Raw genomic sequence first — 14,077 nt, forward strand, 5'->3', positions numbered from 1 at the left:
TGTGGTAATACTCTATTGAGCCAACATACACATTGATGAAACTAAGGTTGAAATTGATGTATATACACACTCTATTTTTAGAGCTCGGCTGCAAGATTTCTTCCTGAAGAAGCGGGCTATGTTCCATAAAACACACCTGCGTCAAAGCTACAGCGAGCTACTCATCCCCTAACTGCAGTGGGGTGGATGAGGAAAAACACTGAGAGCATCATAACTCTTTGTTTTAATTATTTGAGACACATTTATATATTTGTATGTCATGTCTATTTTACATTTTGTATAAAACGTCATTGATATTTTATCTTATTGGTACCGTTGAAGTCCTTAAACTTAGTGTGGTAGGGTTGTTTGTGTAGTGTACTTTAATAGCAGTGAACAGATCCAACCACTGACAAGCATGGCAGAGGATCAGCTCTGTAGCCGTCAATAGCAACTTCCAACAACAATAAAGTGGATCATTATTCTTTTAATCAGGCCCGGTAACACATCTGCTTGTCCAGCAAACAGGAACACACGGGATAAAGTAGGAAGAAAAGAACGGCTGCACACCACAGTAACGTTCCAACGATTTTATTCCAAAAAATATCAATAAACAGCCAACAAAGACAGACTGTCCGAACCCAGGAGGTGATGCGTGCGTTTCACACTGACCTCAGTGCTTCTTCAGGTTTGAAGAAGCACTGAGGTCAGTGTGAAACGCACGCATCACCTCCTGGGTTCGGACACTCTGTCTTTGTTGGCTGTTTATTGCTATTTTTTGGAATAAAATCGTTGGAACGTTACTGTGGTGTGCAGCCGTTTTTTTCTTCCTATTGATCATCGGTGGTAGTCCGTTGCTTGCACCCAGTGCATTCGGACTGTAGTGACTGCTCGCCAGGAGCGGCGTTTTCCTTGTTTTAAACACGGGATAAAGTGCTGCAGACATCATGTACTGAAAACAACTCGGACAATGGAGCCGATTGGTAATGCCATCTAAGTAACAGCATATCTTTCAAACAATTGGACAATCCGCTCAATTTCCCTTCAATATCAGTTTTATGTAATGATCAGCCTTAAATTCAGTAAGTCTTTCACAGTACTTCCATGGCAGGATTGTACCTTCTTCCCACATGGTGGATCCAGTGTCGCCTACCTTTATGGGCTCATGCACACTGCAGCTCAAAAAAAAAAAAAAAAAGCTGATTTTACAGACGTGTGCTTTTATTTCAGCTTGAAGAAGCTTGTGCTTTTTTGTGCTCTTGTGCAAGTTTTTATTGAGCTTCTTTAAGCTTCTTTGAGCATAAGTGTTTTTTTCCCCACAAACCTTCCTAGATAGTATTTTCTTAACCACTGTATAAATAAAACAAAAAGCTGGAACAAACGTTTTCACGTGTTTTTAAGCTTCGTTGAGCTCTTTGGGGCACTAGCTCCTCTCAAAAACGTGAGTTTGGTGGGGGTTTTCTTCTGCCTGTAGGTGCATATACCTGAAAACGCCTGAAAAAGCCATAGTGTGCATTGGCTAACACATTGGCTAACATGGAGGGGAGGGGAGTTTCCAGGCAGAAAAAATAAGAGCTCAAAGCCTGTAGGAGCAGCTTCTTTGAGCTGCAGTGAGCATTAAAATGGTGCCATATGGGAGATCCTAGAGGTGTAACATGAATATTGTGACAAAACCGAAAACCAATTGCCAGGTAGGCTGTGTTACCCGAGATAAATGCAACATTTTCAGTGGGTTTTTGGACACAATAGAAAAAAAAAAAAAAAAAAAAATCACAATTTAATTTAAGATTTACTTTTATTGAATAGCTTGTGTATAAACAGAGGCTAAAAATGCTTTTGAATATTTTAACAAATACAATATAATTCCCTTTTTAAATATTATTTATCCATTTTAGAAAAAAAGCAGAAAAAAAAAAAAAAAAAACAGGAATCTGACGCTCTTTCCTACCACTAAAATAGGGGAACGCGAAAACACATTTGTCTCTGCTGTTTGCGGGCTCCCAGGAACCTCCTGGTAACAACAAGAGATCAGCGAGTGCCTCCCCTAACAATGTATACAGGACAGAGCACAGTATGTCACAAAACATTAAATATTGCTGGATTGATATAAAAATTTAAACTCATTTTACTGGGTTGTGATCAGCGATCCACCACTCAAGATCTAAAAAGTACCAAAACGATTTAACGATCTGAAGCTTTGCACAGAGTTAAACTGCTATTCAGTGCAAGTCCCCAATAAACTGACTAAAAGCTGCATATACATTGGAATAGAAATGGTCCTGAAAACAAAGGTCCTGAAGCATGAGATTAAAATTCAGTAGTCACTACACAATACTAAAATAGTGAACAATCATTTTTCCTTTATTAGAACATTCAGGTGGATTGTGGCTCTACACAGTACACACAATGCACATTAAAGCCTCAGATGTGCTCAGCAGCTTTCCATGTGCAAAACACCAAGGGCAGCCTTACTTCATGGCACATTATCCACATGAATCGCATATGTCGAACCTCACTATCTTCATGTACAGACCATGTCTGACACTGGACCCCAAGGAAATTAAAGACAGAGGAAATTCCTCCATGTTTCTGGCAGTGAAATCCTGTAGTCCAAAGTGTAAAGCACCTGAACACAGAGACCAGCTCCGCTTTTGAAATGTGGCATTATGCAGGACATCATTCCGGCAAATGCTGGGACATGGCATTGATCGCTTATAAAAAAGTTTCTTTATGGCTTCAGATCCCAATGTAGACATATCATTGGATAACATCTTCCATTGCACCAGCTCATTGTTGCTGCTCTAGAGTCCACTGATGAGACCGTGAACTCAATGTCCAAAAAACAAATTTCTAAGGGCAAAAATAGCCTGCTTCTACAGAACAAGAACTGATTCTGACATTTTTGGCTATATCTCTCTCAACACAAACCACTCAGAACAATAAACCACCTGGAAAAACATGCAGCAAACAACACAGACATTAAAAGTGTTCTAAAATCTATGACATGTACACCTGAAATAACAGGCACAAAGAAGTCCTAATAGAAAAATCCCAGCACTAAAACGTGGACCTCAGATAAATCCAGCATTGGGAAGGTTCATTCAGCAGCAGGCCTGACTTGTTGGCCTTTTTTGACATCTAGTGGCTGAAGCTTATCATGACACATACTATTTAGAAACAAATTACTATTGCATTTTATAAATTGTAACACTGTGCAAAGACAAGCTGAAGCTCTGCCCTGTAGCAATGTCAACTCATTTCTTATACAAATTAGATCCTATTTTTATGTGACAAACAGTCTGCTGATTAAAAGAAAATATAAAACCTACAGTACACATTGAAGGCAGAGCAATAGGCAGTAACTTCATTTTGGTTCCTGATGAGATACAGACATCTTATACATCGTTTTATAGGTTAATGGGGAGCCCATAGCCCACAGCTGCTCTAAAGTTTATCTAAAAACGTATAAATAAATAAATTAAAAATAGCACTTTTGATGCTAACAATTGCTATATTGCAAGCCACCTAGGGATTGCTAACTTTTTTTTTTTTTTTAAGGGAGGTGGGGAATCCACCCGTCCCCCCTCCTATACCTCTCACCCTGCACTGATTACAGGCTAGCCAAGTGATCTACAGAGGCTATGTGCCCCCTCCATAAGCTGCCACAGTACATCACACTTCAGTCGAGAAGAGAATGCTCTGACGTTTGCTGTCTGGGGTTGGAATGGTGTCAAGCTGTAGAAAGTACAACAGAACCTGCACCTGAAAGACAGTTCAAGATGTCATTAGGAAAATGCTTACACAAAAGCAATCAGAATAAAGCTAAATAGGACTTCAATTATGTATTTCATAAAAAGAAAGATTCCACAGATCTAAGTATGGGAAATCTCCCGCTGGTGATACACATCCTCAATTTAGGTGGCACCCAGTGTTGCCAACCTCCTGCAGCATTTTTTATTGACAAAACATGAAAAATTTACTGACAGAGCACCTTTTTTTTTTTTTTTTACGGACATCCTGAAAAATGACAGAACAATCAATATTTAAACAGTATAAACACGATATTGGAACACTGACAATACCTATAACAAATAATTTGCTTGGTTCACACTTTAAAAGTCAACATAGCATAACAACTATTAACCCCTGATATTTACACACAGTTGTAAACATCACAGATTTTTTTACAAACTGTCAGCAAATATACTGACAGATGGCAACCCTGGTGGCACCTGGCAGAACTCAGAATTTATATACAGGACAACCTTGTAGGAACATGTTCGTTATAGTGTTCACTAGCAGTAGCAAGCACTAGAGAGATGAAACCTATTTTTTTTTTTAACTAGCAGACCAGATGTGTCAAATTCTATAGGCCTCAGTACCATTTTGGAAAGAGCCAAGGCAGCCGAGTGAAACAGGATTATGGAGCAGTTTTTAATCTGAATTCAATAGGTTCTACCATAAACTTTATGTTCTGTTGGAAATGTAATTTAATATATTCAGAATTCATAAATCCTCAAGAAGAAGTGATTAAATACAACTACTGGTAATTACTTCCTTAAGAACATGACCTATAATTATACACGCGATAAACAAGTGCTTTTCATGTTTTCAATACAAAACCGGGATTGCTTCAGAAAGGGCAAAATTGAGGTTATTATAATTTTGGGGATATTGGTCTACGAGGCTAGTGAAGTATCCTCAGCATAAATAGGCAGTTCACAGTGAGTGATGACAGCGCAAAGCCCAAATACCAACCAGGTTTGCTGGTAATATTGTACATGAAAAACAAAACCAAAGAAAATTCCCAGCTCAACTTACCAACCAGCCTGCAACCAACAGACATATCCTAACAGTATGCGTTAAAAAAAAAAGGGGTTTAGTTTGCACCTGCTCTGCATCTTATGCATGTATTTGCAAATGCATGCAAACTAAACCCCTGTTTTTAACGAATGCTGTTAGGATAATTTGGTTGCAGGCTGGTTGGTAAGCTGGTGTTGTGTGTTACTCTTGCGCTACCACTTTAAATAAAGTGCAAATGTAAGGGCCATCACTACAAAGCTTATCAGTGTCTAATGTGTAAAAGAAAGAAAAGAGGGTAATGTTGTCCATAAGATAGTAAATTTAAATAAAGTGACTCCTATAGATATAGCATGTATTCCAAAATGTGTTCCAAAGTGATCCACATAAGGAAACAAAATAAGTGATCATGATAAATAAAGTTGCTTCAATAATAAAGTGATATTAGTAATGCACAATAAATTGTTTGTGTACTTCGAAGGTCACATACTCTTCAATTCTAATACAGTATATTTTATACAATAAATAAAGTGCATAATAAATGACTATGAACATGCGTCTCAAGGCTGAACACTATATCTTATACACATGCAAGTGTTTGAACTTTGTTCTATCATCACAGCCAATACTCGCTGAACTGCATACTCTTGCAGAGGGCACTTCATAAAATGCAAGTGTTTATGCAACGGTTAGTACTTAGAAAGGCTGTAAATTTGGAATGCTTTCATAAATAGAAGTGCTGATAGTTTATTTTTATCAATTAACAATGGAAAGTAAATGAACAGAAGAGAAATCCTAAACAAATCAATATTTGGTGTGACCACCCTTTGCCTTCAAAACAGCATCAATTCTTTTAGGTACACTTGCAATCAGTTTTTGAAGGAACTCATCAGGTAGGTTGTTCCAAACATCTTGCAGAACTAACCACGGATCTTCTGTGGATGTAGGCTACCTCAAATCCTTCTGTCTATTTATGTAATCCTAGACAGACTTGAAGCTATTAAGATTAGGGCTCTGTGGGGGCCAAACTATCACTTCCAGAATTCTCTTTACATTGAAGATAGTTCTTAAGGATATTTGCTGCATGTTTGGGGTCGTTGTCCTGCTGCAGAATACATTTGGGTCCAATCACACACCTCCCTGTTGGTATGGCATGATGGATAAGTATCTGCCTGTATTTCTGAGCATTGAGGGCACTGCTGATTCTGACCAAATCTCCAACTCCATTTGCAGAAATGTAGCCCCAAACTTGCATGGAACCTCCACCATTCTTCACTGTTGCCTGCTACCATATTATTGTACTGCTCTCCAGCCCTTCATGAGCAAACTGCCTCCTGCTACAGGCAAATATTTCAAATTTTGACTCATCAGTCCAGAGCACCTGCTGCACTTTTTCTGCACCCCAGTTCCTTTGTTTTCGTGCATAATTGAGTCGCTTAGCCTTATTTCCACATTGGAGGTATGGCTTTTTTGCCCCACTTATGGCCAGACTTCTCCGGACAGTAGAGGACTGTACCTGGGTCCCACTGGTTTCCGCCAGTTCTGTGATGGCACTGCCAGACATCTTTCAATGTTGAATGGAAGTAAGCATGATGGGTCTTTCATATGCTGCATTAAGTTTCTTTGGCCGACCACTGTGTCTACTGTCTTTAACACTGCCCGATCAAAGGTGTCCTCAATACTGAGAAATACAGGCAGATACTTATCCATCATGCCATACCATCAGGGAGGTGTGTGATTGGCCCCAAATTTATTCTGCAGCAAGACAACAACCCCACACATACAGTCAATGTCAGTGTAAAGAATAACATGGAGTCCTGGAAGTGATTGTTTGGCCCAACAGAGCCCTGATCTCAACATCGAGTCTGTCTGGGATTACATGAAGAGACAGAAGAATTTGAGGCAGTCTACATCCACACAAGATCTGTGGTTAGTTCTCCAAGCTGTTTGACACAACCTACATGCTGAGTTCCTTCAAAAACTGTGTGCACAAGCACCGTGTGTACCTAGAAGAATTGATGCTGGTTTGAAGCCAAAGGGTAGTCACACCAAATATCGATTTGATTTGGATTTTTCTTCTGTTTGCTCACACTGCATTTTGTAAATTGATAAAAAATAAACAATTAAAATATATTTTTTGAAAGCATTATTACTTTACAGCATTTCTTCACACCTGCCTAAAACTTTTGCACAGTACTGTGTAATATATACACACACACACACACACACACACACACACATATAGATCTGATAAACTGTAAACCAAAATACAAATACTCCAGGTATTCCAGGTTTCTACAGCACATTCTGAAGTTTTCCTGCTGGACGGGGTGCAAACCTCCAGAGTTATAAAGTCATAAAAGAAGGAGTAAGGTAAAAGCTAGATTTCTATAGGAAACCTGTTACATTTTAAGTATTGTATCTTGAATTCCATTAGTATAAAACATGTCAAAGTACAAAGGGTTAAAAGATACCTGTGACATGACTTCCAGACTCCAACTATCGGCCATGCTGATTGGCTGCGTAGGATTGGTAGGGATTTTGCTGTTTTTCTCAGAAGGCCGTAGCAAGGTTGGGCCAAACACAGTAGCCAGGTTATGCAGGGACATCTTATTCACACTCTCCTTCTCGGCCACCCTGAATCAAATTACAGATGTCAGAAAACAAATTTTCACCTTTGTTCATCCTTTACTGCATCTCACTGCTGTGGATTTCCTACAAACTCTTTGCAGTCAATTACGGTCTACATGAACTAGCACCAGTGATGGGTGCATGGCATTTTTTAGGGCAGGTTTCCTGGATGGTGAGAACAGTGGACTGTGCCTGCATAAAGGGTGTTGAAATGGCTACTTACAGTCTTCACTGGAAGACCCTGTAACAGGGTGACAACAGAGAAGCTAGGAGACAGGGACAGTGCACTGTCACTCTTCAGCAGCAAGATAGTATATTCAACAAAGCAGATATAAGAAGAAAATAAGCGAAGCTCTTTGTTAGGTTTTATATACACTTTAAGGTGTGTATTTATAAACATTTTGCATAGCAACTCACTCAACGAAAGTACATGCACATTCGTTCTGTGCAAATAGGGGGAAAAAAATTTTAAAGGGCCATTTACTATCCTGGTTTAATGTTTTCAATTAATTTACCACATTTGGCTAATAGTGCTATTTAAATATATAGTATATACATTATATCACAAAAGTGAGTACACCCCTCACATTTTTGTAAGTATTTTATTCTATCTTTTCATGTGACAACACTGAAGAAATGACACTTTGCTACAATGTAAAGTAGTGAGTGTACAGCTTGTATAACAGTGTAAATTTGCTGTCCTCTCAAAATAAGTCAACACACAGCCATTAATGTCTAAACCACTGGCAACAAAAGTGAGTACACCCCTAAGTGAAAATGTCCAAATTGGGCCCAATTAGCCATTTTACCTCCCCGGTGTCACTCATTAGTGTTACAAGGTCTCAGATGTGAATGGGGAGCAGGTGTGTTAAATTTGGTGTTATTGCTCTCACTCTCTCATACTTGGTCACTGGAAATTCAACAGGGCACCTCATGGCAAAGAACTCTGAGGATCTGAAAAAAAGAATTGTTTCTCTACATCAAGATGGCCTAGGCTATAAGAAGATTGCCAAGACCCTGAAACTGAGCTGCAGCACGGTGGCCAAGACCATACAGCGGTTTAACAGGACAGATTCCACTCAGAACAGGCCTCTCCATGGTCAACCAAAGAGGTTGAGTTCACTTTTGCGAGATGGTGGGTGTGTGTGTGTATGTATATATATATATATATATATATATATATATATATATATATATATATATATATATATAAAGATGATGCTAAGCATTTGGCCACTAAATGGTTCAAAGTATCATGAGAAATTCAAATGATATTTGGTGCCATTGAGGTGCCAAAATCAGTATTTTCCATTTTTAAAATTGCTGTAAAACATCTAATCAACACAGGAAATGGCAGAAATAACATTAGTTTTTTGCACCGTTCGCATGTGCATGCACTTTCACTGGGTGTATTACTTCGCAAATTTTCTATAAATACACTCCTAATGCTCTATTCCTCTTTATGAAACATTTTAAATGTCAGGCAGAATTTCATACATTTTTTTGGTGCTGTGGACAAATAAGCTTCCTTCTCCTAAAGACCTTTTTTTTTCTCTTTTAACCACAATATTTTAGAAAGTGCAAATGGCCCACCATAACATGTTATGATATATATGGGGTAGGTTTAGAAATGGTCATTCGGTCTACTAGTTCCAACATTTGCCCATATGTGGCTTTACAAAATCCCTGCGGTGATAACGTACCCAGTGAAATGCTATGGTTACATACAGAGCTATCACATTACCTTTTGAGGTGGTCCAGTAGAAACAGGAAAGTGAGTAGGCTGGGCTCTGGTAGAGACAACAGCAAGTTCAACATACAGCTCTCTTTGGCCACAGGATCAGATAATGCTGAAGAAAAATAATCTAATTAATAGAGCTTGATAAAACATGCATTAACTATTTTTAATAAATCTTGAACAAGAACGAACCACTTTTAAAAGGTAGATTACTGAGCCTTACCAACTCCTTCAACAAAGTTGGGATACAGTTCATCTGTGAAAAGTGGTGCTGGGAGTTCCCGAAAATACAACTTGAGGGTTCCAGCAATGGCATTAACATCCATGTCACTCATCATAACAGACACATCTTTGTTATCTAAAGGGATAAAGATAAAATAACAGTGACTATGTACACACTTCATACCACCACAGTGTTATCTATCATCAGTATTTCACTCAGTATTGTAAAATTCAAGACATATTAAAAACAAAGTGATAAAGCCATTTGCAGAAGCTCACAGTTTAATAATGCGTCTCTGATTCTGTCTCTAAATGGTTTCAGTGCCAGATGCTGTAGTTCACCCAACTTGTGTGTTTCACTGCAGTGTCTTTCTTTTGTTGTTATGCTCTGCATTTCTGATCTCTGTTTCCTTTAGGACAATGGTTCTCAACCTAGAGGTCGAATGATGATTTGCCAGGGGTCACCGAATCCTGGGCTGTTCCTGAAGCCCGCACCACTCTCCCAGAAATGAGGATAGGGAGAGATAAAAGGAAAAGAAAGGAGAACAAAGAGAGAGTGGTACATCCCAAAATGTACCATAAGGGGTTTCAATACTGTACGAGTGGAAGGGACTCGGAGAGCGCTAAATGTCCATGGGCTAGGGGCGCAAATTACTTGTCTTGCCTTGGGTGCTGACAACCCACGCTACAAAAATTATTTTACCTTTAGGGGTCTCCACAACTTGGGAAAATTTATCAAGGGGTCACGGCACTAGAGAGGTTGAGAACCACTGCTTTAGGAGAAGTATAGGTTTGCGCTTTTTTCCCAATTCACAATTACCTAGATGGATGCTGCATCTGTCCCCCGTTGTCTCTGCACTGAGAACCGAGCCATCGAACACCGCTGATGGCTCGGTTCTCTCGGCTCCCCAAGAGAAGAGCTGCTGACTGTCAATCAGCAGCTCTCATGCTCTGCTCCACGCTCATTGAAGCGCTGAGCTGTGGAGGGGGCGGAGAGTGGCTGTCTCAGCGGTGAGCTGAGAGGCTGAGACTGAGGCCGAGACTACCATCAGTCCAGGCACCTGGTGGATCCAGACTTCCGAAGTCGGGATGATGCGGTGCCTGGACTGAACTTGGTGACATCAGCAGAGAGACTTCAGACCGCTCTCTTCTGAAAACGGGTCACAGGAGTGCAAAAGCCCGAAGCCCAGCCAAACAAGCCTAGGCTGGACTTCTCCTTTAACCCTTTTGCTTTTTTACAAGTTTTTTCATTTAAAAGTCCACTATGTGATATAATTTTGTTTAGACAAGTTATTTTGAATGAGACATCAGGGGTTTATTTGACCCCTGATGTCTCACCTGTCTTCCACTGAAGCTAATGGTGGCACAAATCACGCTCCATTACCTTCTTCCTTTGCCACAGAGGTTGGTGAAAGTGACAGCCAAACCCAGAAGTGATGAAATGTGCATTACCTTCCATGTTCATTTTAGCTGCAATACCAACCCACCTGCTGCTGACTCACATATAAAGGCTCGCATATTTGTATTGTTATATGGCCCTGTAACTCAAATTTTATGACTTGACGGATTTTGCTTGGAAACGCTTAAAAGTACCTTTTTTTTCTCTCACTCTCACCCTCTTACCTGCTTTCTTTTCTTGCCCTTCCACTGCAATGGTCTGCGCTGGCACAGCTGAGCATAAGCCAGACCCCACAGCACATATGTCCTTAAAGACTTGTACTACAGAGGAACAGAGGGGGTGTGTCAGACCAGTTCTATTACTAACCCCCTGGTCACACCGCTGCCACTTGTCATGCGATTTGACAATTTCAAATTGTATGACAAGTCGCACCCTATTGTCCGTATTGGACGAGGTCAAATCGGAGTGGCACCGATTTAAAGTATTCCTGCCCTACTTTTTGCAAGTTCAGGTGTGACTTGCATAGACATCTGTGCATGAAGTCGCACAGATGTCTTCCAAGTCGCACCTGAAGTAGCACTGAAATGCTACTTTGAAATCGTGCTACAAGTGAAGTAGCATGATTTCAATGTCACGAATGGTGTGACAGGGGTTGGAGTGTGCCAAGTAACTCTGGTGCCTATTGAACTGCACAGTCACTCTCACGTGATGTAACAGGAAAGTAAAACTAGGGCAGCCTGTAGATAGGCTGTTTTTTTCAATTAGCAAGCAGGCTGCTGGAAAAAGCGAGACAAATGGATTCCCTCATGTACACAATTGAGGTGGTTGGAGGAACCATCCCCCCCCCCCGCTGTGCTATTTTATTCTGACAGTGGGGACTCCTCTGCAGTTAAAATTCTATGATCAGTGCTGCAGCCACTGATTGAATACAAATTTTCCAACATTGTTAGATTGGCTTTGGTCAAGTGGGAATGGCCATAGATGAATCACAATTTGGCTAGTCCCTGCAAAATGGCAGAATTTTGATCCTTCTATGGCCAGCTTATGAAAAACGAGGTCATCAGCACACTGTCTGACTGCACTAGATTTACATGTACACCTACTTGAATCAAATGCATTCTTCAAGGCTTGAATGTCAGTGGCTACCCCCGATACCCGGTAGATTCCGACTTCTTCCATGCCGCGTCTCTCAATTTCCTCCACGCACTGTCTCACTATATATGGCACTTTTGAACGCTCCCTCCTGTGAGGAAACAAAAGTTTATGCAGATTTGATGCTTAGATAAATACTTCTCATTAAAAGGAAGAAGATGGCAATGTTCACAATTAACTTACTTGGTAACAACGCCAATTTTCACTCCAAACACCCCGGTCTGTTTTCGTGAGGGAAGACGCTTTAGGCTGAACTCTCGGCTTGTGAACTTCAGTGATAACTTGACCTCTATCTACAGAAAAAACGGTCAGTTATCTGGGGATAGTGAGAAATTTCAATTATCAGGGTTGAGGGTAAGATGTAATTGGGAAAACAAGGCTACACAGAGGAACAGAAAAATCCTAGAAGGGGGTATGTGGGGCAAAATGTATTCAATGAAAATTTGGCCAATATACATGCTATCAAATACAGCTTGTGGGGGACACATGTATCCACATATCTGCATTAATATCTGCTACTTACTCCATTCATAGACACAACTGAACGTTGCCAATCCTTCCCCATGACCATGTTGGGGTCCAGCTAGAAAGCAAGCCAAAACAGAGCTGGTCAAGGCAGGGTAGGTTAAATGTTACACAATTCAAGGGTCAGCTTGTTGCACCCACATAAAAAAAAGCTCTTTGACATAAAAAGAAAAGTTTTAAAATGTTAGCCAGCAGAATTTTCCATGAATTTGGTAATCTGGCTCCAGCTTAGAAGGAGCTACAAAGCAAGGTACTAACAGAATCAGGCACAGTTAAAGTGCAAATCTAGCTGTCTCTCGTTAAGGAGAGGTTATTTACTAGACCGCCAACTGTAACAGGTAGGCTAAGCACGTTTAACATAATTGTCAATGTATTTCCTCCACTCAGACAGCCCAGGTGCAGCAAATAACCTCCTATAGACATGAATGGCTGTGTGCTGTTGTACTGGTGCATACAGTGGTCTGTCGTAAACATGGGCATGGCGTACAGACATATGCAAAACAATAGAAAATTCTATTTTTTGCATATGCCCTTATGCTGTAATTGTGTTTACGATAACATTGCTGTATTACATGAGTACAGCAGCACACAGCCATTCTTGCCAATGGGTGGCTGCACACTGCACTTGGGCTCTGCAAGGAGGGGGCATTCGGCAGGAGGGACGGGCCAAGGGCGCCGGCGAGGGTCCCGAAAAGAGGAGGATCCGGGCTGCTCTGTGCAAAACTATTTCACAGAGCAGGTAAGTATAACATGTTTATTATTTTTAAAGAAAAAATAAACGAAACTTTAGTATCACTTTAAGTAGAGATAGTAGGGTCATAGTAAATCTGTGTCATTACTCCTGTATTACACTGCCTTTGAGCAAGATTGGTAAATCTGCACCACAGTATATCATATCATAAAACATTATTTGGTTCACTGACTGCATTTTCTTATCTTTGCTGATTTTTACAAAACAAGGTGCTTACCTGTACTTGACCTTTTGCCACCATACGTTCACTACACTCCCCTCCATCCTCCCTTATAGGCCGGTTCTTGTTGTAGAACTTTTCATAGCAAAGTATGCGCAGCGTCTGAGACCCCTCAAGTTCGATTTCAAATTCCTATGTGTAAATAAAGCAATAGCACAGAATGAACTGAAGAACCTGTATCAATTTTTTTGAATGTCATTTATTGGCAATCTCTAGTTCCACAATGCTGGAAACACCCAGGAAAGAATTCTCAGCAGTGGCTGTTAAAGTGATTGTAAAGGCAGAAGGTTTTTTTCTCTTAATACATTCTATGCATTAAGATAAAAAAGCCTTCTGTGTGCAGCAGCCCCCCTAATATTTGCCTGAGCCCATCTCGATCCAGCGATGTTGCACAAGAGACTCAGCTGTCTGGGAATCTCCCTCCTCATTGGCTGAGACGCACAGCGGGCGCCATTGGCTCCCGCTGCTGTCAGTGAGCCAATGAGGAGGGGGGGCGGGGCCGAGCAGTGGCTCTGTGTCTGAATGGACACAGAGCTGCGGCTCAGCTCAGGTGCTCCTATAACAAGCGGCTTGCTGTGGGGGAACTCGGCAGGAGAGAGTGGCCAGGAGCATTGAAGAGGGACCTGAGAAGATGAGGATCTGGGCTGCTCTGTGCAAAAC

The 14,077-nt window shown here is 40.7% G+C and overlaps 1 protein-coding gene across 1 annotated transcript in view; it reads right to left on the reverse strand.

The window, feature by feature from the left end:
• Positions 1–1,755: 1,755 nt before the first annotated feature.
• The window catches only part of BCR (BCR activator of RhoGEF and GTPase), a 90,917-nt gene continuing 78,595 nt past the window's right edge, over positions 1,756–14,077 (reverse strand). Inside the window, exons 16-23 of the mRNA XM_073629242.1 lie at positions 13,415–13,549; positions 12,445–12,504; positions 12,105–12,214; positions 11,873–12,012; positions 9,372–9,506; positions 9,155–9,260; positions 7,254–7,416; positions 1,756–3,741 (exon numbers count right to left, since the gene is read on the reverse strand). Of these exons, the coding sequence (XP_073485343.1) occupies positions 3,652–3,741; positions 7,254–7,416; positions 9,155–9,260; positions 9,372–9,506; positions 11,873–12,012; positions 12,105–12,214; positions 12,445–12,504; positions 13,415–13,549 (939 nt within the window). The 3' untranslated portion in view covers positions 1,756–3,651. The remainder of the gene's footprint in view (positions 3,742–7,253; positions 7,417–9,154; positions 9,261–9,371; positions 9,507–11,872; positions 12,013–12,104; positions 12,215–12,444; positions 12,505–13,414; positions 13,550–14,077) is intronic.

This window comes from Aquarana catesbeiana, linkage group LG01 (assembly GCF_042186555.1).
Source record: "Aquarana catesbeiana isolate 2022-GZ linkage group LG01, ASM4218655v1, whole genome shotgun sequence".
Lineage (NCBI taxonomy): Eukaryota > Metazoa > Chordata > Amphibia > Anura > Ranidae > Aquarana > Aquarana catesbeiana.